The 26860-nt window shown below is 37.4% G+C and overlaps 1 protein-coding gene across 2 annotated transcripts in view; it reads right to left on the bottom strand.

The window, feature by feature from the left end:
* LOC145662226 (solute carrier family 13 member 2-like) overlaps window positions 1-26860 on the bottom strand; it is a 112747-nt gene that overhangs the window by 38809 nt on the left and 47078 nt on the right. For both annotated transcript variants that reach the window (XM_081727568.1, XM_081727567.1), the window contains exons 4-7: window positions 24951-25078; window positions 11736-11897; window positions 9015-9134; window positions 2044-2238 (exon numbers count right to left, since the gene is read on the bottom strand). In XM_081727568.1, the coding sequence (XP_081583694.1) occupies window positions 2044-2238; window positions 9015-9134; window positions 11736-11897; window positions 24951-25078 (605 nt within the window). The remainder of the gene's footprint in view (window positions 1-2043; window positions 2239-9014; window positions 9135-11735; window positions 11898-24950; window positions 25079-26860) is intronic.

The following is a 26860-nucleotide window of genomic DNA, read 5'->3' as shown; positions in this document are numbered from 1 at the left end:
TATTTCGCAATTAAAGTACTCAAAAATGTTTTAAAAGAGTCTACTTTAAAAACGATTTACTTTGGATTATTCCAGTCAAATTTAACATATGGCATTATATTTTGGGGAAATACACACAAAGCCAAGGTAATTTTTACAATACAGAAACGAATAATAAGAATGATGGCGGCTGCTAAACCAAAAGATCACTGCAAACCAATATTTAAAAAATTTCGTATACTCCCAGTACCTTGTTTGTACATTTTAAATCTACTGATATTTGTTAAGAGACGCCTAGAGAGTGTCCTTACACAGGTAGAAGAAAAACATGATCATGATACAAGAAACAAACAAAACTTTTCCATTGTAGAACACAGAACCGTATTATATGAAAAAGGGTGTAAATACGCGGGTATCATGCTAAACAATAAACTTCCCAAAGATATATACACTCAAAATTCTGTCGCTAAATTTAAAAAAGAACTACAGAAATATTTACTAAAACACTGCTTTTACTCGATAGAGGAATACATGAATTGCTAACAGAAAAAAAAAAAACATTATCTACAGTAACCAGTGTCGTTGCTTATTTTTAGCATTTGCTATATGTTCAAGGATTTCTACATACACTGCAAGTAATAATTACTCTTAGTTTATTTTTAATAATATCATGCAAAATGTAATGGATAAGATGTAAGGTGTAATGTTTAATTATTAACCTAGTGTGTGTAATTTTTATTATTATTGTTCTTTTTGCTTTTGTGTTTATATATAAATGACGTGTCCACTTCATATGCATTGCAATACAGTGCTAAATATATGAAAAAAGGACGAAAAAAATACAATACAATACAATACAATCAAGAATGGTGTACCACTGTTCTGGAAACGATTCGTGACTTTTATACGTTAGTTCAGCCTCAAATTCAAGCTTACTACAGGCCGTAAGATTATTCGTTGCCGTATTAACAAATAACTAGGATTTTCTCAAGATTATTAATTATTTTCAAAAGTTACTACAGCCATTTTTCATAAATATGATTTAATTCTGTTCTAGCGCCCTCACTGTATATTCTCTTTTCACTTTACTCTGAGAAGTTTGAGGAACTTAGACAAGAAATGAAAAGTTCACCAATTATAGGTTAAAATGAAGAGAAACGTACAAGCAGATGTTAGTGAACTTTTGTTAATCTTGTATTAAATAACTAATAGTGGTCAAGTCGGACGCTGCTTTGGAAAGGTAAGATCCACATGTCATCTCTTTCTGGAAGTAATGTTGCTGTAAAACTTGCAACCACCAAATCACGACCACTAAAATGGTCTTTCAGCAAAGGAGACTAACAAGAAGGCATTCAGGCGGGGATATTTATTTTTATTTACAGTAATCTTAGTAAAGCCAGCATATAACATGTTATAAGAGCGTTTAAGATGAACAGAACAGATGTGTTAAATAGGAGGAAAGATTTCGTTTGGCATAAGCAGTGCCACATCTATGTATTGTTATACATATTATAAATTGTTTACTTAATACAAAGTCTACGAAGTGGACACTGAGAGTCCAAATACAAAACACGCGGAGATCCCTCACAAGGCAGTTACAAATTTAGTCATATTATATCTGTTCCACTCCAGAACATAAACATTCAAGATTTAAAGAAATTTGGGCCAAATTTACCGACGTCGAGATGATGTCCAGCGGTTCAACAAGCGGAAGTTCACCAAAACTGGTAAGCATGATTTCTGGACTTTGTTTTGAAGAGCCTGAGACCAAACTTCATAAACAACTTAGATTTTTCAGAATAATGTGTCAACAATCCCTAGTAAGGCTTAAACACTATTCTCTACCTGAATCTTTACTTAAGACAAAATAGTATTATGTTATATGTTTACAAAACTTGCGTCATAGCAACAGAAACAATATAAATTTTATGAAATGGGACAGTCATCCTATTAGATTTTGTAATAAAACCATTAGAATGTTTTCAGAAAACCTAACACGATCCTATTTTAAAAAGAAGGAAGGAGATTGTTATTATTTACACTTGTTTATTGCAACTCACTCACCCAGCAGGATAAAGAGAAGCCCATCCAGGAATAAACTGTGGATCGCGGAAAAACCAGAGGAGAACCAGTATCACAAATAAAGCCAATGTCATAGACTCTTGAAAGCTCATTGGTCCCAGATCATTATATGTCTTTGTTAAGAGTTTCCTCACAGCTGCTGCCATCTGTAGCTCCTTCGCTTGGTCACCCTTTCGTCTATCGAAAAAGAAAGAACCTCTATTTCTGTTTGAGTTCTATGTTATTTTATGTTTAAAGACTTACCTGACTAAAAACTTCCTTCAGCCGAATTTAAGTTGGTAATTTGGCGTTTGCCTTTACTTGAACTACAAGATTAAACAGGAAAAACTTCATTTAAAACAAACATCCTTGAACGGTCTAAAACAGTGATGGGCAAATGGTGGCCCGCATCCAACTCACGAACATGTACGATTTGTACTTTAAAAAATGTTTATGTGTAGCCCAAAGAGTGTAGCTTTCCATTGTAATATACTTATTGACTCTGCAAAGTAAGACCTCGTGCTGCGACAGAAAATAATGGAGATTTCATAGGATTATTTTCAGATGTTAGTAGCCTTGACATATGAAACAAGAAGCAGGATACGCAAAATAGAACGAAGGTTCATAAAATCAATGACCTACACACATTCAGCAAATGCTACGTCAGCGGGTGAAGGGAAATGAAACATGGCCCGGTATGCTATGGTTTGGAATGTATAACGAAAATGAAATGTGGTTTTTTCTGTGTTCTGCTCGCAATGCATTGTGAATTTGGCATCGCAAGCGTAGAATCTGTTCAATTTTTCTACCTAGGTATTATTACACATGATCAACATAATGAAATTAGTCCACCATATAGAAGGAAAGAACATAGTACGTGAAAAATGTACAGGATTTTCTGTAAAATAATAAAAGAAAAAAAAGCTTCATAAATTATTTTCCTAATTTGTAAATTAATGCCTCCCTCAATAGTTTCAGATTTTTGCTTCTTTCTGAGACTAAAATATATAACTCACTCACTCTATGGGCTATGAAACCCGGAGGTGCAAATGCCGCGTTCAGGAAAGCTCGCCACTGACTTCTGTTCTTAGCCAACTGGATCCAATTTCCACTTTGTATTCCTATTTCTGCAAGATCCATCTTAACGAAGGTTTCCTGCATACTTTTGAATACTAAATTAAAGTGCACTTATGCATAAGTAACAAAATTAGATGATAACAAAATATATATTATGTTTTATCCAAGCACTCAAAATGTATGCATATCTTAGGAAGCACGTGAAGAAAGTGTTAACACGTAGTTTACTAAAAAAGCGTTTTCAATAAGAGTGATATTGCAAACGGAAGGATGAATTGATATAGAGATGGCACAATCAAAATTAGTTCCACAACTTATTAAAGCAATCTAATATATGAATACTGTACAGAAGGCTGTTTTATCCTTATGGTAGCACTTTGCATTTGCCACCAGAGGCGCTAGTTTCGCGTCAGCAACGTGACGCACGCAGTACGGAGTAGCCAGACACTTGTGCATAAGTCGTGCAAAGGAGAGACGTATGTGAGCAGAATGCCGCCGAAAATCGACCGTTTTTGGGACAGGTATAGCCGAATAAGAACACAGTGCAAGAAGAAAGGTTTCACAGAGTCTGATAAGGGAATTAATGCAGCCATCCATCGCAATGCAAACGCAGAGCAAACCATTGCCATGCGTCGTCAAAAGGGGCAAAAGAAGCAACCGGCTCCACAACGCAGTAAAGACGTCATTGCCAATGTCCGCCGGTTTGTGACCCAGGAGAATCCACCCACCCAACGTGACATAGCGAGGCGTGTTGGACGGTCAACTGCAACTGTACATCGAATCATATGCGACAATTTGGGACTCAGAAGTGCACACAAGCGGCAGGTCCATTGTTCTGAAGCCAACGCACATCGGAGAACGGCAGGTGGCATGCAAAAGGCTGTATGAAGGGTACCTGGCAGGTGACAAATGGCGTTATGTGATCACCTTAGATGAAACATGTGTGACAGGATCCCAGCAGATGCGTGCAATTTACTACCGCCGCAGTGATGGAACCGATAATGCAAAGTAGGCGCTCTTACAAGGAGAGTTTTCCAAAGGAATTTATGGTAGTGACGGGTTTCTGTGCAAAAGGAAAGCTTCCGATACACCGGGTGTCATCAAATGTCAAGGTGAATGCAGCGTATTATATCGAGCATGTACTGGAACCCATTTATCGCCAACATGCCCCGGCTTTGTATGGCAATGACACTGACAGAGTGTTCATCCACCAGGACAAGGCCAGCAGCCATACTGCCAAACGAACGGTGGCCTACATTACACGTATGGAACAGGAGATAGGTGTGAACGCTATGCCATTTCGAAACATCCCCGTCAAGTCACCAGATGCATCCCCTATGGACTTCTGTGCTTTCGGCCTCCTCAAACGGAACATCAATAAAAGCATCGTCCGACCACACTTGGTGGCCTTTGGAAAGTGTGCAAGGAGGAGTGGGCGAAATTCAATCAGGCAGTGCTCAATAGAGGTCTCCTTCAGTGGAAACTACGATGTCGTGCAATCGTTCACCACCGAGGCTCTCATATCGAACATGATCGCTGGTGGAAATGGGGTTTTACGCCCTAGGGCACGGGTCTGTACTTCACTACCATAAGGCTGAAACAGCCTTCTGTATAAGTCATGTAACGACTGAATATATATAATTAATGGAAACTGTACATTTGACCATACTAACCTAATTAGTGTAGTTAAAATCTTATGTTTTTAAATACTTATTTCTTATATTTTACTTGACACGCTGTTATACAGGGTGTTTTTTTTAAAACTCACGGATTTCATTTGGCTCTAGAATTTCTAATATAAGTCCGATTTTCATGTGGTTCGTGGCAAATGATCAAGGAAGAATGGGAGATTTATGGGACCATGTTTACTGTTTTAAATTCATCCGGGCTAATATCGGCTAGCCTCAAGAAAAACCGCAAATATTCGCCAGTGTACCTTACAATTGGAATCAAGTGCGGTGCGGTGTGAAGATTTGATTTTCTTCGTACATGGAAACCTTGCCAAGATCAATAAAAATAAGAAATAGGAAACTGGGATGTTGTATTAGGAATTGCGCTGTACAATTCTGTGCTACTCTCTGAGTATGATCAGGACACAGTGAGAATAACGTACTCTTTGGAGCAACTTAAGTTTATCGTTAAAAGTGTTTGGTAAACGGAATCTGTTGTTGCTTCGCGAAGGTCATTAGAAACAAATTTGTCTCACGTTCTGCTCCAGATAGTAACATAATATACCTATGGTCGCTAGAGAATAAATTAGAAGAAACAGGATCGCTTCTGAGTAAGACAGGGAAGCATCGGACCCTATAGGCAGCTCTTGTGGAAAATGTCATTTATAGACTCCTTAGGTCGCCCAAGATATCTCTCCGTTGTTTGTCGTAAGAAATCGGCTGTAGTTATTCAACATGGGATTTTTGGGTGTTACTGCTAATATTTAATTTGTATTCTGCAATTTCGCTTTAAAAATCCAAAACCTCATTCCAATTGCAAGGTACACTGATGAATATTTGCTGTTTTTCTTGAGGCGTGGCCGATATTATTCCGGATGAATTTAAACCAGTAAACATAGTCCCATAAATCTCCCATCCTTACTTGATCATTTGCCACAAACCGAATGAAAATCGGACATTAGAGATTCTATACCCAAATGAAATACGTGAGTTTTAAAAGAATCACTCTGTATTTTCAATTAGTGTTATTTTCTCTGATCTTTTGTTCCTGTAAAATTATATTTGCAGGTATTACGAGCAATTGTGAAATATCAGGTAAGGCTTTGCCATTATTAATAACTAAACATGAATTTGAACGAAACCGGTTTCTTTGATTTTCGAGATGTATATTTATAGCTGAATAGCTCATTAATGGATTTTCTCTTATAGCTAATTATCCAACACTTTACAATTGTGGATCTTTAACGATGGGATTCTGCTGATGAAGGATAGTAGTGGGCGTCTGGGTGTTTGTGAACCCCACAACATTATCCTGAAAATATTTCAAGACTCACAAGAATATTACAACACAAGTTTTGGAAGCAACAAACTGCTCTGATCAAAATAAACTACTCAGTACTTCTGAAATTAATTGTGAGTGAATTTAATGATTTATTTAATGAACATATCCAAAATAGTACCTCAAATTTAACCTTCTGAAAACTTTTGTGAAGTTTGAGCAAACTTATGAAGTTTTCTTTTTAAAGACGGGCTTTTCAAAGCCAGATTAAAAAAAATATTCGGATACTACTTGGTTTAAAAACAAAAGGCCTTTTGTTTTTGCTATTGTTCGGTTCGTTCCTTAGGTCGCTTATGAATATGTTTGAATTGGTTTAATTCTGCCCAACATCTTCAGTAAAGAGGGCTTATGTGTCATGAGCCAGCCAAGGAAAAGATAAAATATCTTCTAAATATTTAATTAATGTACATTATAATGGAAGCCACAAAAGTACTAGATACACTAAAATGGTAATTTTACCCAATATTTCAATAAATAAATAAATAAATAAAAGATTTAAAAGACACCTAGAGGCTCTGCGAGATGTTTAATAACACATAAAATAAAATTTAAGGATTAAATACGGTCATAGAAACAAGTTGTCAAAAGAAATGTGACTATTAAAATGAACTTAACAACAACATATTTATAATATTAAAAGTTCATCTTATTTGTTGTTCCTTAAGTTCTTTGTAATAGTCACAATTCTTTTCACAACTTCTTGTATTTTATGTTGAAAAAGAAAGAATTCTAAAATTCTATAAATTGGAGATTAACTCAATGCTCACATTTGTAGTTTACATCTTAAATTGAAATCTACTTGCAAAACTTGTTGCAAATATAAGAGTTTTTTCTTTTTACTTCAAAAATAACAGTATTAAATTATAAAATGAAAACAAGATTGCTCAAGTGTAAAATACTCTGCAGACAGAACAAGGAATATAATTTCAGCGACAATCTACAGGAGTTCGCATGGGCCATGTAAACAGAAAACAGTATGCATGACGAACAATGACGTCACACATTTCCCTAGCTGATTGATGAAATCATTAAACACATTGACATTTCAACTGAAAAACTACTCATATAGCTATAATTGTGGGCTCATCTAGTTAACTTATTTTGATTCAGTTTAATAAAAGGCTCCCATTCCTCCTGACCTCGCTCTTAAAATACAGTCACAAGTTGGAATGTGAATAACACAGAGTATTAACACCAAGGCAATTTATTTTGATCATGTTTTACATTGATATGTTGTACACTTGATTCACGAATCATTTTTCGAAATGTCCCCCTCGGCCTTGATGCAGACACGAAGTCTGTCCGGCCACCGGTCAATAGCATTACGCACCACGTCCATGGGAAAATTGTTCTCTGCTCGGGTCAAGGATTGTTTCAGACTGTCGACAGATGGATACCGTTTATGGCAGACCTTTGCCTGAAGGACTGCCCAAAGTTTGTAGTCCAACGGGTTAAGGTCCGGGCTGCTAGAAGGCCAATCAGTGGTAGAAATAAAGTCGGGGATGTTCCGTGCCAGCCAATCCTGGGTTGTCTTCGCTGTGACCTGGAGCGGAATCCTGCTGGAAAGTCCACCTTTCTCCAGGGAACATTGTTACAGACAGTGGGTTCACTATAGGTGTAAGCACTGTGTACTGGTATACCTTGGCAGATGTTTTAACACCTTGTTCACAAAAATGCAACTGGATTGTGCCTGAGTAGCTCACTCACCACCAAACCATCACTGAGGCAGAATGATGTACCCTTTGAACCCTTGCAGCTGCCTCGGCAGCTGCAGTAGATGACGTGGCATACACACTGTCATTTTGGGCGTTGTAGGCCTGCTCAATTGTGAACACCTTTTTGTCAGTGAACAGAATCTTTCTGTGCAGATTGTTGGCCTAACGTCGCAACCGTCTCTTTGATTTAAGGACCCGCTGCAACATTAATGTTTGGGTTAGAAAGTGACCAGTTCGCCTCTTATACGCCCGTAGATGTAGGTTAGTCCTGAGCATACGAGACATTGAATTTCTGCTGATGTTCATCTCAGCAGACATCACACTTTGTGTTCGAACAGGATTTCTTTTAATTCTTGCTGCGACTGCTTTCTGGATCTGCGGGGTTCGTACCGTTCGTGGTCTTCCACTCCTTGCGCGGTCAGCTGCCGTTCCAGCCTCGGTGTATCGCTGTATGTCGCGATACACTAATCTCTTGCTGATTTGTAGGGGTTTCAGGAGGTCGAAAATCTCACCTGCTGTCTTCCCGACCTTGTGTAACGCAATTACTGCTACACGATTTTCATAATCGCCCCACTCCATCAGAACTCAGTACAATATCAACGTATGCCATGAACAGTTAAACACACACTACATGCATCTTCCGCTTTATACACAGATGGCAGCACTGTGCCACTCTGGATGATACAGCGCCACTCCAAACATTGTGACAGTATTTATAATATAACTAGTTATATAAGGATGTACACAATAATCGTGAGGGTGGTTAGTATGAACACAGTAAATGAATTTTGGAGCCCTTTTAAAAGGTTTTCGAGCTTTACTTTTCATGATACTCATATGTTCCTCTGTGTAGGATACTACTTTAATAAGAGTTTTCAAAATAACCAACTTTCACGTATTGAAATCGTAGGAAACAGTTGTTGATACAATATTCTAACACTGTAATCTCGATTTCACGTATGACATAAAATTAAAGAAATGAATTAATGTTTTTGTAAGTGTATTGCTTTGTTGGTTTGGTATTCCCTAAAATACCAGGACATACTTGTGAAAGACCTTAGTCCTGTTAAGAGTCATTTAATTTAACTCAAAGATATGTCACTATTAAGATAACTAGACAATGGACATTCAGAATTAGAAACTAGGTAAATACTTAAAACTCTTCCGACCTACCTGAATAGCCCTGTATATAAAATTTGCAACCATATCCATGCTAATAGTGTATTCAGTAACATTCCTGGTACGTTGAATCCCATCCAAATTGCAAAATTAAGAGGAGACTCGGGAAAATGCCTGAGACGAATAGAAAAGGATTAAACTTCAATCTCAATCATCTTGAAATTTTAATATTAGCCAACATTTACCCTCTCGGTACGTAAGATATGAAAATAATTCAAAATATCAAAAATATGGAATTTGAAATAAACTGCATATTGAATTTCAGTGTCACTTTCCATAGTCGGTAATCAAAACAATCACTCACCACGAATGGAGGAAAATGACAGTAATACCTATTCGATTCCACATAAGGATTGGTCTAATATTATTCATGAACTGTACCTCTCTTTTTCCATCCTATAATTACTTCAAGGACAATCTAATCCAAGGGTCCCTCGGTCCCAAACACGAGTAAATGGTAAAGATTAGCGTCAGGACTGGCATCAGGTCGTAAAAACCTACCAAAATTATTGTGGGAGACAAAGAACCGTAAAACAAAGATTCAGGGTGGAGAAGATTGCCCGAGAACTGCGATAAGTGATCAAGGGTTACCGAATCATGAACAGGTTCGGTTAAAGAAGTTGCGCCAGAAGACGAGAGAGGCGAAAAACAAAAGAATCGGTGTAAGGATTAGAACCTTGAATATCAGAGCTCTAAATGGAAATAGTGTGAAGAAAAGGACCGACGTAAGACCATCCTTAGTAGCAAGGTTGGTTGGCTCACCGTTGGGAAATGAGTGAGATTCGGTCAAAACGGTGGTGATGGTGATGAGCCTATAGCGGGAAAACTTCCCTTGCCCCAACGTTGGTTAAATGTATGGTTGTGAAACCAACTATTCTTCCGACTTTCACGCAACGATACTGGAACTGACTGTTTTCCCAACGAAGAAACTTTACTTTAGCGTTAACTAAATGTCGGAGAACCTCCTCTATGAAAAGCACTTTTCCCACCACTCGGCCACTTTGTTTTATCGTTGGCTAATGGTCGCTAACTCAATCATACTTGATGCTGGGTAGTGTGCGTCACTGCTCATGTGCAGTTGTTCACCGCCATATTGTTGTGTTCCAATTACGTAAACTAAAGATGAGTTCGTGTTGTGTGTATTGAATCATTTTCCTATATTAGTGTAGCCTATAGTAAGCTTTTTTTAAAAGAAGATTTACAACACACAACAACTGTCAAATATCCAACACTTGTAAAGTGTGTGATTATGGCCGAGTTGCCCTCCCCGCTGGTCTAGTGGCTAGAACTGCGCCTTTGGTGTAAGGGATCCCGGGTTCGATTCTCGGTCGGATCTCCTTTGAAATTTTAACTGTCCTCGATATTTCTGTGTTCGTGTCCTTGTCATTCTAGGTTACTGAAAAAAAATAAGTAAAAAAAGTAAAATTAAGTAAAAAGTAGTAATCAGTAGTTAAAAAAAAAGTTGGAAGCATGCCTGCTCGCCAACCGGGTAACTGGGGTTTTGCGTCATACACTGCTGTTTGTTTTTTTCTTCTTTTCGTCCACGGTCGAAGTATAACTAAAAATTAATCGAATATTTCAAGATTAACTATGAAATAATTGGAATATCTCAGGAATACCATATAAAAAGTCAAACGTGCCAAACCAAATGCATCACTATTCTGCCCCAGCCGCCGCGATGACATGTTGGGGAAGTCAGGGAATTGTGCTAGATTTAGCTGGATAAATGTCAACATTTGGACGGTGAACCATCATCCAACATCGAGGTTTCGCCGAGCTAACGTAGGGAGACTGGTGGGATTTGGTTGGGTGAACGAAGGCCCAACATTCTCAATATCGTTTGGGTTTGGGTTGGCCGAACGTTGGGAGAATGATATGTCGCAACGCCATCATTTTACCAACGTTGGGCCAACCGATTTTGCTACTAAGGTTACGTAAAAAAAAAAAAAAAAAGATGAATATCCTATGTGTACAAGAGACACGAGGATAAAGAAAGTAAGATAAATCAGCGAAGAATAAGTTATTTCCAATAGTTGGGAAAAAACAAATGTGGAAAATGGAGTCAAAATTGTTAAAGGATTGATTTTGTGATAGATTAAGAGCATCAAATAAAATCAAATTTTAGTTTAATCCCTTTATGCTAAAGGAGATGATGATTAATGAAAGTTGTGAAATTACTGCTTTCACACTAGAAATCGAACCCGGGACCACGTGAGTGTGTCATAATAAAGTTAGGAGGTGATTTGGTGACATTAATGCTCCCATGTCCCTCAGGGAGATGCATGAAAAAATAAAGCTTTGGTTAAATCTAGACCAGATATTAATGGAAGTACTTGAGGATAAAAGATTAATTGTTGGGGGTGACCTAAATAGATATGTACGAAAGAGCAAAAAAGAGGAGGAAAGCGTACTAGGAAATAATAATAAGTTGTAGTAGTATCATTGATAATAATTATATTGTCTGTGTAAGATACTTGCAAAGAGTACTTGAAACTACACACAGGATTTGGCTCGACTTGACTCGAAACTCGACCCGAATTCGAGTCGAGTTGGAGGAAATTTTTCGAACAGACTTCTCGAGTCGAGTCTCAAAGATATCTGTTGCGAGTAGAGTTTCAAAGAAAACTCGCTCGTGCCCATCCCTAACTATAGCTCCCACGTTGCTCAAAAGTGACGATAAACAAACAAACAAAAAATAATAATAAGTACACTTACTTTTCGACCATCCCTTGGAACACGAGGTTCGTGGTGCTTCCAGTGACTGTGCCTGTTCCTCCGATGTTGGCTGCGTACGCAAGGCTCAGCATAAACCCTACTCTCATTTTTCGAAACTCTTTCTCTGACTTGTCTTCCTTCGCCGCTGCCGATTGGCTCATCCTAAACAATCAGAAGATATCAGATGGTAGAGACGCATAAAAATATAAGAAAACAATAATACAGGTTTAACTATGAGAAGTGATTAAAAATACGAATCAATGGTCTAACATAATATGTAATAATATCTATAGTGTACAACACAGACCTCAACAAATAATAAACATATCACTAGAGGTTTTGAATTCTAAAATTGCATGCAATTAATGTAGCTAGGTAAAGATAGCATTTGTTCTAGAGAACACGAGCAACTTTTCGTATTGAATGGTATGGAGAATGATGAATCGGAGCAGTCTGGGACATAACTGAGAGATTGAATGCTAGAAAGAAATTGAATGCTTAATTCTAATACAATGCAAAGCAATACCTTAACTTCGTTATGTTTGCAACCAGATCCGTATTCACAAGGGGGGGGGGGAGAGGCCTTATAAAATTTTCACGATAGGTTTGCAAATGAACTATAATATAATTGGATCTGACACCTTCTAACTTCTACCGGACTCCCCTACATTTTTGCACTGGCTACGGGTCTGTTTGGAAGATTGGTATGATGGTATAATTTCCATATTTATTTATTTATTTTGCGTTTAACAGTACACTGTTGTACACACGCACATGTGACATGATTCAATTTATTCTTAGATTGGTAAGTAACAGGAAGTATGCATTGATATGTATACAAAAATAAACTAAATGCCTTTCGTTGGAACTACTCTATACTCCCAAACGATAAAATCCAACATTGAAACTGGGAATGGCGGACCTACTATAAGGTAACCAAGAAAATTCTATCGCTTTTTGTGGAGGTCTGTGTTTCATTAGCCCTCACACCGTGAGTTGAATGAGAACAGATAAGGCGAAGGTCAGTTATTGGTGTAGGTATATCCAACATATTACCTGGTTGTGGCAGTTCAGTTACACCGTGAACTTGGTAAGGACAGAGTGAACATAGGACCTCCACAGAGCGTCATAAGGGCGTGTATGCTGTACAAGTTCAAACTGGGGTCAAACGGCTGCAGCGGGGCGGAAGATATGCGAGGCCTTCGTTGAGGGTATCGTGACTACGCGGACAGTGCAGCGGTGGTTTAAGAAGTTTAAAGACGGTGACGAAACACTCGAAGACGCACCATGTGCCGGAAGACCAATACGTACAAAATAAGATCTTTAGGCAGCAATTGAGGCGAACAGTGGCCAGACATGTGAGCAACTGGGACCACAATTCAGTGTGAGTGGAGAAGTCATTAGGAAGCAGCTCCATCAACTTGGGAAGCATTACAAGTTAAGTCGATGGATCCCACATGATTTGACTCCGGGCCAGAAGGCAACGCGAGCAGACACCTGTATTTCTTTGCTGTCTCGTCTCAGAAAGGAGCCATTTCTGGACAGGGTGTTGACATGTGATGAGAAGTGGGTCCTGTACGATGCTCCATGGCGCCGTCATCATTGGTTAGCATCCCATGAACCGGTTCCAAAATAGCCGAAACCAGCACTGCACCAGAAGAAGATCCTTCTGTGTGTTTGGTGGACTGCTCGCGACATCGTGCGTCGGGTACTGCTACTAGCTGGTTAGAGCACCAATGCAACTGTGTACTGTCAGCAGTTGAGTCATGTTCAAGAAAAAGTCAAAACTCTGAAGCCAGCACTTCTGAATCGCAAAGGGATCCTCCTGTTACAGGACAACGTTAAGCTCCTGACTAACGTGGCTAGGATGACCCGGGACACCATTCTACAACTTGGGTGGGAAACTATTGCATCCACCATACTCCCCGGACATTGCACCGTCTGATTATAATCTGTTCCATTCCTTGGACAATCGCCTTAGAGGACGCGAGTTTAAATCTCTAATAGAGATGCAAAATGCACTTTATACCTTCTTCGCTTCACGGCCCACTAAGTTCTACAACGATGGAATCCATGGCCTTCCAGAACGTTGGCAGAAGATCGTCAATGCTGATGGGGACTATTTTTGATCTTCCAGGTACGTCTTACGTGACATATCTATGTTCAAAGGTGGTGGGTGAAAAAGCGACAGAACTTTCTTGGTTACCTCTATATTTCCAGTTTGAATATAGACCTAAGGACAGAGACCAAGCATTTTCTTGGAGAGCTGCATCCTATTAAGACGCTTTCTCGTAGAGTCTTCAAAATGGTTGTTCTATTACCTATTTACAAACAGACCGACGAAGAAAATTGTTTAGAAAGATTTCCTATAGTATAGCTTGGAAGATCACAAAATAATGAAGTATATATTCGTTTTCCATGATATCAACAAATGTTTCCTATATTTCATATATAGAGAGGGGCATGTGTAATATGTACTCAGCATGACATGTTTCAGATTTCTTATTTTTAGCGTTACCGTCATAGTGAGATTATTCCGTATTCGTTGTTTCTGACCCTAACTCAGTGTTTCCTTAAGAAAATTTCCCCCTCAACGGACTCAAAAATTTCCCTTTCCATATAAATTTTTTCTTATTTGTTGAGTGTTCAATTCATATGGCAGTAGTTATGCGATATGATTAATTTAGTTATATTAAATGAAGTGCCAGCCTCATTTGTTTTATTCATTTGCTTTTTTTCTTTTTCTTTTTAACAAGATATCTACATAGGCTACAAGTTGTATATACCTAGCCAACAATGGGTGAAAATTATGCTACTTTGAACACACACAAACTATTGCTATTGTTTTGCTTTATTTGAAGAACAAAGAAGAAAAAATATAAGCATTGATATTAGTCAATCACTCGGCTAGAGAATTTCCCTGGATTTTCCAAGTTTTATCGAAAAATCCCCTTTCTCCCTTTTTGCTAAATTTACCTACGAAATTTCCCTAGATTACGGAAATTCCCGTCAAACTACGGGAAATCCTGACAGATCGGGCAGAAGTGTGCAAATTATTAGGCACGGACGCCTCCTACAACGACCAAAATCTTGCAACTTACCACTTACCCGGGTTATTGTCACACGCTTTTCGAGCTGTGAAGGAAAACTCATATATTAGAACAGAGCACCATTTATTTTAAAAAGAGTTGAATGAGAAAATAAAGCAGTGTCCCATTTCTCAGAAGAGTAATCCGAAATTATCATGCTAACACCATTGAGCTTTTGAGGTTGTTTACATATATTTTAGAAATTAATGTACCAAAATGGATCCTACTCGAAAAGTTTGTCAGTTCGCATTTGTTATTCAAATTCGAAGCATATTTTGGATGGTTGTATTCTGTAGTTGGATCCTTATATTTTGCTATGTCGAGTTCAGTTTTATATGTTGTGCTCTGGTTGTGGATGTCAGCCTACATAGTTCTAGAGAAGATCCTAATCATAGAACATATAGAGAGACATGTTAATGGAAGAATGCAAGGTTGTCTAAAAACATTTTTGTGTTGATTCCACTTCTTTCATAATTTAAACATGCTCTTATTACTTGAATATTTTGGAGCATGTCCCCAATGTACGAAGTGGTGTGTCTTTGTGGATAAGCCTAAGAATTTTGTTCACTTGACGTATTCAACATTTTGTAAGACATCTTGTGGCAACTTTTTCGTAATTTGATTATAAATTCCGAATTCCTTTTCCTCCACTTTCATAGATACTCGGGTATTCTTAATCATTTCAATAGGTATGCGTACCTTAGTTTCTTTTTTCTTCATTTTATTTATAGTTTCCTCGAAATTAACGTCTATTGTTCTAAACGTTCATCAGTGTGTTTTCTTTCAAAAGCAGTTCATTTTGCTCTCATACAACTTTTTCATCCTTTTCACCTGATTCAAATATAATCCCGAATATTCAAAGTTCTTCAATCCTTAGTTTCTATATCCTCGTAGTATTTCTTTCTTGCTTTGTTTATACTTCTAGTGGATTTACTTTCAGATACATTATTCAGATTTAATTCCCTTATCACCATCTTTACATTAATTCCATGTTTAAGGATTAGTAGCATTTTTTTTTTTTTTTTTTTGAAAGACACCATTCTCTCTTCGTCAAACTCAAGTTTGGTTCTGTATTTTTTCTCAGTTTGAAGGCTTCTTCAGTCTGCTCTTTTCTATCATATCGTTATTTGACGACCAGAAAGATCGAAATGTCCCAACGCTATTTAATTTCTGTCTCTGTATCTTCTCAACTTATTTTTCTTTCGAAATTCCGAACGAATTTGCTTTTACTTCCCCAGATTTAGATGCTCAATATTTACCTTCTTGTCTGCTACTTCTCTTCCCTGTGGTTATTTTTCAGTTCGATTTCACTTCAACCATCACAAGTTATCCAATGAGAATATTCACGTTCTTTAAAATATTTCTACCTATTACGTATCATTACGGAGTGTGTTTGATATCTGTGGTTGTTGAATGGATACTGCCCCAGGTAGGAATAACGTTATCACATTTTTTTTTGGGTACTGATTCAACACGTTTTCTATCTGCAAAGTTCAATCCCCTTCTTCTCACTATTAATTTTCCCTAAACTATATATTGTTCCTCTCAGCTGGTCTACTGGCTGCCATGCGTGGTCCTAGAATCGATCCCCGTTGAAAGAGACCAAAAATTTAGTTCCAGTAGTTATCCGCCTCCTTAGGCTAAAGAGCGTAAACCATAGGACGTTAAATAATTAGAAAAAAAAAAACCTTTTCTCCACTTATTTTCCTAAATCATATTTACTTGCTATATTACTTCATGTCCTTTCTTCATAAAGTATACTTTCCTATCTATGATTCCCTCTATTTTCTTACATTCTTTCATATCTATTAAATAAATTATTAGGAATAAGTCAATCATCAGAGGCTGAAGTCGCTTGCGTAGAATAAGTAAATACGGTAGATCAAATCAATTTTATATGTTTTTGGGTACCAGAACATACCGACCTCTTGCAACATGAATATTGATATAATTCCGAAAGAAGGGAAAAAATAATACTACACTTTTACTTAAGTACTGTGCTAGACAACTGAAGTAACCGACTGGTGTGTGCCAATTTCAAAGGCTAAAGAAACAAAGAGAAAGACAAATAAAAGGGAAATAAATCTACGATACCTTGTTAAGTAGCCTCAGACTTCAGCCACACACTTTTGCCATGGCCCAATCAACAATTGGATGCCATCACGAAAGAAGTGTGGAGTTTGAGATGCGAGGATGTCCGTAACTCTAAGTTCCTTCATCCACCATCTTTGACAAGAAGTGATCGAGATTCCAGAATAGAGGTGGCTGTCGGTGACAATGACGTCACTAGGACAAAGTGCACACTTCGAGGATGCACGTTCGATGTCTAGAAATGGAGTGCGCACCAGATAGTATACACTTCGTCAAATTAATTTTTGATCTGCACTTCGTTTCAGCACCCCATCGTGGTGCAACATGGAACATTGATAACAAATGTGTGACAGTTTCACCAACTAACTGAACATATTGGCTTCATTAGATACTGTCCGCATACAATGGTAGCTGAATTTGCAAGTCATCGCTAATGGAAATGTCACTATTGATGTCAGCGACATCGAAAACTATAGATTTGACACTAATATCGGTCATTTTGGATTACTTTTATATGTCCCGGTATCCCCCTTCCCCGGTGACCCCCGGCCCGCAGCCGAATAGGGTGTATAATAGAAGTTAATGCGATCGAGGTGGTGTTGCCCAGGGGCGACCTTGCCATGCGGGAGGGCATCAAGAAATAAGTGAAAGATGGCAAGAGGGGCCCAAACATTAGAAAGATAACTTTTTCTAGGGGCCCAACTACGCGTATTAATGATTGCCCCCCCCCCCCCAGAACAAAATCTAAGTTACGCCGCTGGACGCCAGTAAAGTAAATTTTGCATTTTTTGATCAATCTTCAGCGATCTTTTTCACAAAGTCAGTATCATCACACTCTAAAAATATTTTTCGCTGTGATCACAAATTCAGGGTTTTTACAAAATTACTTTTATCATTTTCTCTGATTTCCAGGTACAAGACCAACCATTTTCCCTGACCCATGACATTTAATAAGATAACGGTGTACTGATGATGAATGCCTGTAAGAGAAAAATAAAGGTTTGGGTCAGTGGTTCTCAACCTGTGTGCTGCGAAAGATCAGCCTTTTCCGTCTGCAACACTATACAGTAGATACAGAGCCATACAAAAGGATAATAAGAGTAAACAAGCAAACCAGTGTAAGCTAATCAAAGAATTGCTATTTGAGCTAGTGAAGAAACTTTATAAGACATCTTCAAATAAAATTACACATTACACTTATTTTTAAAAAAGAAAGAACGAAGAAGAAATTAGTCACCCTCCTTCCCAGTGATCAGCTGTAACTTATGAATTCTTAAAAAATCTCAACAAATTGCTTCAGTTAATTTCGAAGAAAATAAGACGCGCTCCTAAAAATTTAGTAAACAAACGAAGAAACAATACTTTAATTGAACTTCTCAACATTTCTTTGAATTCAATAAAATGAGAAAATGAATCAATGAGTTAAACTTTTCAAAATAATGTGAAAATGTATATGCAATTGTGAGAATGCAAATTGAGAAGTTTTGACAACCATTGATTTGTCCCGAATCCTATATCATCTTTGGGGCTTGAAGATTCTTTTAACTTTTAGATCTACAGACATCAACTTATTTGCCGTTATGATAAAGTGAAGAATTTCTTCTTTTACAAAACGCTTCAATAAATTTACAATAAGAGTGAACAATTCTTCATATAAGAGAGGAGCCATAGGTTTTTTGACCTGGAACTTAGTTTTAAAATGGTTAGCTCCAACGTCACAGATTTGAAAAATGTAAGTTTAACAGGCATGAGATTATCTTGAACACCTGGTTTCACTTTGTTCACGGTGCAATTTTGGAGAAGTTTAGTGTCAGGACTTTCAATGAAACCTTTCACATTTTCAAATATTTTTAAAGCCCTGTCTACACACTCAGCATTTTCCACTCATCGAACTTTACAAAATTTTTTGGGGAAACAGAATTTCCTCTGAATTTTCACTGTTCTTACAAAATGAGAAACACTCCTCTTCGGGCTCGTGATTCACTGAATAAGTAATAAAGACTTCGTAAAAACTTGTTGAGGTTCCATTCAACCATTAAATGTCTCCATAAAAGAGCATCGAGTAGCACATGCAAACCACAGGATCCAATCTGTAGAAGTTTGATTTCACTTTCCTGTATCGACATTTCAGTTTGTAGAGAATTTAGAAACTTCCAATTGACATTGAGTCCATCCATGCTTACTTGAAGTATCTTGGTCAAAACAAAACTCTCTGGGGAAGCTTCTTTAAATTTCAACAACAAATCACTTGCAGTTGCCCTATATAAAAAACAAAAGGTCAAGTACCTTGCTCTAACACTACATTCAATTTGATCCCAAAATCGCACATGCAGGTCCATTTGACCTTTCCCAGCAATTTTGTTAAACGACTCGTCAAACGCAACAACAAAATATTCACATTTTTCCAAGCTGTTTGTCAGTTTTTTTCCCTGCATAAATGGGGCAATAACATATAGTGTAGCTACATTTAACAGGTGAAAATTATTACTGTCTGGAAACAGTCTGAAGACTAAAGCCATCGTGTTTACACGAATTGTAACTAGCTTCGCAGTTGAAAAAAAAAACAAACAAAAAATCACATGTTACTTAAAAATATTACAAATTACCACCTGAATTTCAGGATATAATTTATTAAATCTTTGATCCAAGCTCCAAGGTATGTACAAAAAAGATCCCAAAATGCTTCCTGAAAGAAAATGCTAACAATAGTGTCTGTTACGGCACACTGGAGCATGTTTTATCCTCGGTATTCTTCATTGGACATCGACATTTAAATTTTATCATATATTCTTAAAAAAAGTTTACAGTCTATTATGGTATGAAAAAGTATACAGTAGTAGCAAATTACCCTAATTTATTTAACAGTACTTCTACACTATTATGTTCTCAACAGAAAGAAATGCCACCATTTATAACGTGAAGTGTAACAAATCAAACTATCTTCATAAATTGCATTCTTAATATTAGAAATAATGTTGTATACAACGATACGTGAAGTAGTAACTACTTTACTTAAACTTACATAGTATAAATATAACGTTTGAAACAAACGAAAATCATTTATTTGTAGTGTCTCTTTCAACAAATAATGACTGAACTATTGCCTTATCTTAACAAATAGGTAAGATGAACAATAGTTTCGTTTCCTGAGAAAAATCCCCAATTTTCCTTGATTTCTAGGTATTCCAGGTTAAGCACCATTTTCCCTGACATTTGCCCTCCGTTTCATTTTCCCTTACTTTTTCCTGCTTTTCGTGTTTTCCAGATCTGTAAGAACCCTGCAAATTATCCGTAGACACACATTTAACCTAAACTGTTTTAAAATGACTTAGAAAAGAATGAAGAGGACAGGAGGCAATATATTAGCCACTGAACTAGCTGATATATTAGCTAGTCAATATATCAGCGCTAGTTAATACAATCGAAGTAAAAAAGAAAATTTATGTGAACAACTAAAATACAGTACATGGATCCAGTGGTGCCCACCCCGTCATATCCATGACGCACCCCCCTCAATTGTCTATCCGTAGGTGTTCTTCCATGAAAAAAATAATCTTTTCGATTAATTTTTGCACCCCGTCAAACATATTTATATAGATTTTTAACCCCCCCCCCAAATATTACAATGACGCAGTTTGCGTCATAGCCCCCCTTTGTAGGCACCCCTGCATGGATCGGAAATTAACACACTATGTTGAATGAAGTTTTAAAAGTTTAAAGCCATCTCTGACCCCAAAAGTCTATTTAAAACGTAATTTTATACCTTTGTTAAAATGATCTATAGTATGAACGAGAACGGAAATGTACAAACAGTTCGCTTTCGGTGCAAAAAGGAAACTCCGCCGGTTGTTCTTTTACCACGTTCCAATGGAGAAAAGGGACGATATATATAAAATCAAAAAACTTCTGAGAGAGAGACACATCAAAAACATTAGTGAACATAGAAAAGAGCAATTTCATATAAAGTAAAAACAATAAATGTCTTCATCACGGAAGAGAATTCTTCACAAGACTATTAACAACCACTGTACAGAAATCTGAGTGACGTCACAGTCGAAAGGAACGGAAGAAATAGGATCTTCGATGGAAATACATCTGAGCGTCCTCATTAAAAGACGGAAGGAAAGCAGTGACCAAATTTAGAAATATCAAAAATAGTATTTTGGCCAAAGTGGAATAGGATACAGGGCTATGATGTAGTTGGGTCAAAGTTACGGTTTGTAATGTGGAAGAGAATTCAGATGGTACATAACGACTTGTCTCAGTCCAGTTGACAATCAGTACGATTCAGACCTATGAGTGAGCTGGATCTCTCCGTTTATCCGTGGCCTATAGGCAAAGTGTACTTGTGCCTAAGTCACTTTGAGTGTATGCCACTTTTACTTGTCGTTATATTTTGATTAAAAGTGTACGGATTGTTGTACTTATGCAAGTATTATAAGTCTTATATTTCCAGTATGCATAATTGATTAATCAAGATAACTCGAGATAGAGTTAACTAGTTCTCATTATGACGTTGGCCCAGTGTCATAGGGAGCTGAGTAGATAGGGAGCTGAATATTGCTTTCTTTCGTAATTCGTCTTTATGGCGAATAACTCTTTGAATTCACTATTAACTGATCTGTGTAATATTATATTTCATGCCAATACTGTCAATTAAGGATATAATATTTTCATGTTTGGACAGCACGATCCTCGAACCCAGGGTCTTTGGTACTATGCACTACCGTTGTAATACCCTTTGCAACTGACCCAAAATGATCAGAAATTTACTACAATAAATAGGAATTGAAAATTGCAAATAGATTTGCTTTTATTTAAATGACTAATAGGGAATAATGAATACCTGTAAACAGGGGTGTAGCCAGCAGGTTTGTGTAGGGGGGGCCCGTCGTTTTTGAGGGGGGGCCAGCTACAATGTACAAAGCCAAAAAAAAGGTGTTGCTGCTAGTGTTTTTTAGGCTGAAAGAAAGGAAAATTTTGGTTTTCTTCTGGAAAACTAAAAACACTATTTTAGCTTATTATTATTATTATTATTATTATTATTATTATTATTATTATTATTATCCATAAATTATATTCAAGATAGTTTTTATTATGCTTAATCAAGAACTACTGCCCGCGACCAAACCCTATACTTTTGTGCATAACTGTAAAGGTAACCAAGAAAGTTCTGTCCCTTTTTGTGGAGGTCTGTGTTCAATTGGACCTCACACCGTGAGTTGAATGCGAGTGGAGAAAAATCGAACGTCAGTTGTTGGTGTGGGTATATCCAACATACTACCTGGTTGGGGCAATTCAGACACACCGTGAACTGTGTAAAGACAGAGGGAACATGGGACATCCACAGAGCATCATAAGAGCATGTATGCTAAACGAGTTCAAATGGAGGTCAAACGCCGCTGTAGCGGGACAGAAGATATGCCAGGCCTTTGGTGAGGGTGTCGTGACGACGCGGACATTCCAGCGATGGTTTAACAAGTTTAGGGACGATGACGAAACACCCGAAAACACCACGTGACAGAAGATCAATACATGTACAAAGAGGAACTGGGACTACAATTCAGTGTGTGGAGAAACCATTTGGCAGCACATCCATCAACTTGTGAAGCACTACAAGTTGGGTCAATGGGTCTCTCATATTTTGACTCCGGGCCAGAAGGCAACGCGGCAGTCGCCTGGGTTTATTTACTGTTTCGGAGCCATTTCTGTGATTTCGGAGTCGTTGACATGTGATAAAAAATGTGTCCTATACGAAGCTCCACGGCACCGTCATCATTGGTTAACATCCCATGAACCGATTTCAAATAGCCGAAACCAGCACTGTACCAGAATAAGGTCCTTCTGTGTGTTTGGTGCATCGTGCATCGGGAACTGCTACCAGCTGGTCAGAGTATCAATGTAACTGTGTAGTGCCAGCAGTTGAGCTGTGCTCAACAAAAAACTCAAAACTCTGGAGCCATCGCTTCTGAATTGCAAATGGGTCCTCGTTTACGGGACAACGCTAAGTCCCACGTGGCTAAGATGACTCAGGACACCATTTTCCGCCTTGGATGGGAAACAATATTGCAACCACTATATTCCCCGGGTATTGCACCGTCCGATTATCACCTGTACCATTCTTTGAACAATCACCTTAGAGGACGCCAGTTCAAATCCCTAGTAAAAGTCCAAAATGCACGTGATACTATCTTCGTTTCATGGCCCACCAAGTTCTACCGCGATGGATTCCATGGCCTTCCAGAACGTTTTCAGTAGGTCGTCGATGCTGATGGGACTATTTTTGATCTTCCAGGTTAGGTGACATATCGATGTTCGAAGGTGGTGGGTGAAAAAGCAACAAAACTTTTCTTGGTTACCTTTATATTTAAATTTAAGACCTTGTATACAGAACCTATCTACACAAGATTGATTTTCTTTGAAATTTCACTTAATTTCTTTACGGTTTCCTGACAAAAATATTTATTATTCGTGACTAAAAAACAATTATTTTATTACACTGAGTAGAAATAAGAGAGAGAGAGCGAATGAAATCCAAATTGAATAAAAGCATTGTTTCCCACCAAATTTTCCATCTTCTATGTCTTTTAAAACACTTGTTACAGCATATAAAAATATACTGTAGTTACAAATCAGTTTAATACCTTTGTTTTATGGCTCTATTTCTAGTAGTTTGTTAAAACGTTTGTCTTCAAACTGTGAAATATAAATCGCAGTAAATTGTGTAATCTGCTGTCACAAAAAAATGTATCCTATTTTTCGATCGGTATGGAAAAAACAATATTTCTCCTTACTATTTTACCATAAATTATTAATTGTCAATAAACTTTGTTACTTTTAAATGAATGAAACGAGATAATTTTACTATGATGTTTTAAAAGCTGGTCATTTGGGGGGGGGGCAGGAAACCATTTGGAGGGGCCCGGCCCCGATGGGCCCCCCCTTGGCTACACCCCTGCCTGTAAAGTATTAATAATTTTAGTTTATGTGTTGGGTTAACTAAATCGTGACAATTTCAACGAATCCTTACATTTCTATTACTACAATTATTTCAATCATTTCTAGGTAATATTGGATTCGAGTAAACCTTAATTAAGGTTATGTAAAATGACTATAGATTTTGTTATATAGAACCTTTACCCTATCATGGTTTTGAGGGAAACATTGCGAGACCAAAGCCTTCCAAACTTTTCCTTCCTTCCTTCATCTCCCCCCCCCCCTCTCTCTCTCTCTCTCTTGGACTACTACTTTCATGTGCTTGCTGATAACTATTGTCAAATTCCGTATTAAATGTTTCCCTTCATCTGCTTTTATTATATTTATAATTGGAAAAATTAATAAAAATAATTAAGGGATTAAAATTAAAAATTAAAATGAAGACAAAATAAATTTAAAATGAATGTTAGAAAAAAGTAAAAGTTAAAATTAACTTTAAAAAAATAGTTGATTAAAATTAAGCATAATTTTCAATATTGTGGAATGAAAATGACCTTGAGTAGTAAAAGTTAATGAACAAAATGAAACGCACGGGAAAATTAATCGACTGTCACGAAAAGTTACTGTTCTCAAACTAAATGAAAATAAAATTATAGTTATGAAATTGGAAAAAAATAATGAAAATCAAGTATTTTTAATGAATAAATAATGAATCCCAACGAACAAGAGTAGATATTTAGTAGGAAAGTTTCAATGTAACCGGAAGCCATTTTGCATTAACACTGAGAATGTTAAGAACATTTTTTTTTTGGGGGGGGGAGAGGGAGAAGAAGTGAAACAAGATCTTTAAAGTATGACTTTTCGCCAAGAGGAATCGAGCAAAAATCTTAACTGCAGGTTCAAACGTGGAATGTTCTGTTAGTGAAGCGGAAAGATTGACATAATTATGCTGTAGACGTATGACAATTAAGGAATGGTGGGAGGAAAGTGAAGAATATCAACAAAACTCATGCCCACCAGCAACGCTTGGGAACTGTTTCTACAGTATGAGTTCTCCCGTCTATTTTAAAGTAGAAAAGCATTCGCCTCGTTTGCTTACTTGAATTGAATGTTGTCCTCTGGAGCAAGTTCAGTGTCCGCCTCGCAGTTCCCATTCATCGTCGATAAAACGAAGGTGTTTGGCTCCTTTTCTACCTTTCTTTCTTCTTCTTGGGCTTTCTTTTCACACTGCAACAAACAAGGAATTTTAAACAATTTAGCATATTTAAATGCGTTTCCTTACTCTCTATCCATTAAATAACTAATTTTTTATATTTTCTATCAAAGTAAGGTAAGCAATCCATAATTTGAGAGAGCTGTTCGTTATGTTTATGTAAGACATGATTAGTCATTTATATTATAAACTAGAACCAATTACCTGCTTCGCTGTGTTAAAATAAGAAAAATTAGTCATATGTTTCGTTAGTCAGTCACTTTTTTACTATTACTGAAGCGCTCTCTCATTAAGGTTATTTTCGATGATTTTTATATTTCTCCCCTCCTCCTCCCCCAAGAATTTAGGTTAAATGGCATCGGAAGTGTCATTGTTCATCTCAGCGACCCCGGAAACTATAGATTTGATACCAATATCGGTCATTTTCGATCATTTTTATAATCTCCTCCGGCGAGTTTTCCTTGTTATCCACGGATAAAGAGAGCGAGCTTTGATTGCGCGATGTTTGAATTTGGAGAAGCGGGATTGCTCTTTGGTACCTATGAGAGAAAGTCCCTCTTGCGCCCGTGCATAGTGACGGGTACTTTCCTTTCGTTTTGCGCTCTCTTGAACTTTCCGTGATCGTCTCTTTCTCTCTCTCCTCTTCCAGATTGTCGAAAGCAATCCGAAAAAACGGTTAATTATATTTAATTCGCTATATAGTTTACATCGAACCGATTCAAGCATGTTTGAAATTCCACGTAAAGGTGTTGAACATTTTTCTTGCAACTATTTTCCGTTCTCTGAGGCGATTAGGTTATATTTGGAGAAAACTAATGGAACGGACTTGAAAATGTAAAGAAAGAAAGGAAATGAAATGCTCAAACATAATGAATGGAATAAAGTTTAACACATCCTATCCTATTCCTGACTTACTAAGATTAAAACACAATCTGCATTGCAACATAGAATATTTACTGAACTGAAATAACACTGCAACTGGTTAATTTTTAGGTGAGCAATTTCTTATAAGCAAAAACGAACCCTCCGAAAGTACTGTACGTATCAAATGTTGTTTCAGCTGGAAATAGACAACTTTTAGCACCTTTCGTTTGGGTTCTTTAGCCTTTTATTCCCTTGATTTCCCCCATCCCCTTTCCTTTTCTTTTTCTATTACTGCTTATCGTGCATTGAGTGTTTTCTTTTTTGCACTATAATATTAACAAGTTAGCCAAGGGCTCGCCCCCCTCTAGAGGAAATTGTACTTCGGAAGATCGAAAACCCAATAGATTTTTAAAATATTTACCGCAAAATTGGAAACTACGTTTGAAATGTCGCTTATACTTGCCCCCTCATAGAAACCACAACATGGGCGCCCTTGGAAGCAGCCTGTGGTTTCTCTGCATCCAAACGACGCACATATAATTTCTAAGGCGCACTATGTTCTCCAACCAGATAAATTCATGATTTATAGATAACTATTTTGTATCTAGGCTTACAAATACTTGACGGTTGCCATTACAAACTTGAAACAATAGTGTTTAGAAAAACAAGGCTGGGCTATCTACTTCGGCGAAACAACATTTAAACTTTTACCAAAGAAAAGTTTGAAGTTGATCTTCAGAAGAACTTGAATGTTGGTCAAATTTGCAACATCAACAGAGCTGACGTTCCGAGTGAATACGAATTTTGATTTGATGGGGTTTTCAGTTTAGCGAGGCTATAGGAGACGTAGACCTACTGATTAACGTGGAATCTGAACCATATGAGCTTCCGGCGGGAATCGAACCCGGATCGCCCACGCTAAAGGCACGTAC

Source organism: Thermobia domestica, chromosome 10, assembly GCF_964235325.1.
Source record: "Thermobia domestica chromosome 10, izTheDome1.hap1.1, whole genome shotgun sequence".
Classification (NCBI taxonomy): Eukaryota; Metazoa; Arthropoda; class Insecta; order Zygentoma; family Lepismatidae; genus Thermobia; species Thermobia domestica.
Note: the sequence above shows the minus strand (reverse complement) of the source record. Positions and strands in the feature narration are given on the sequence as shown.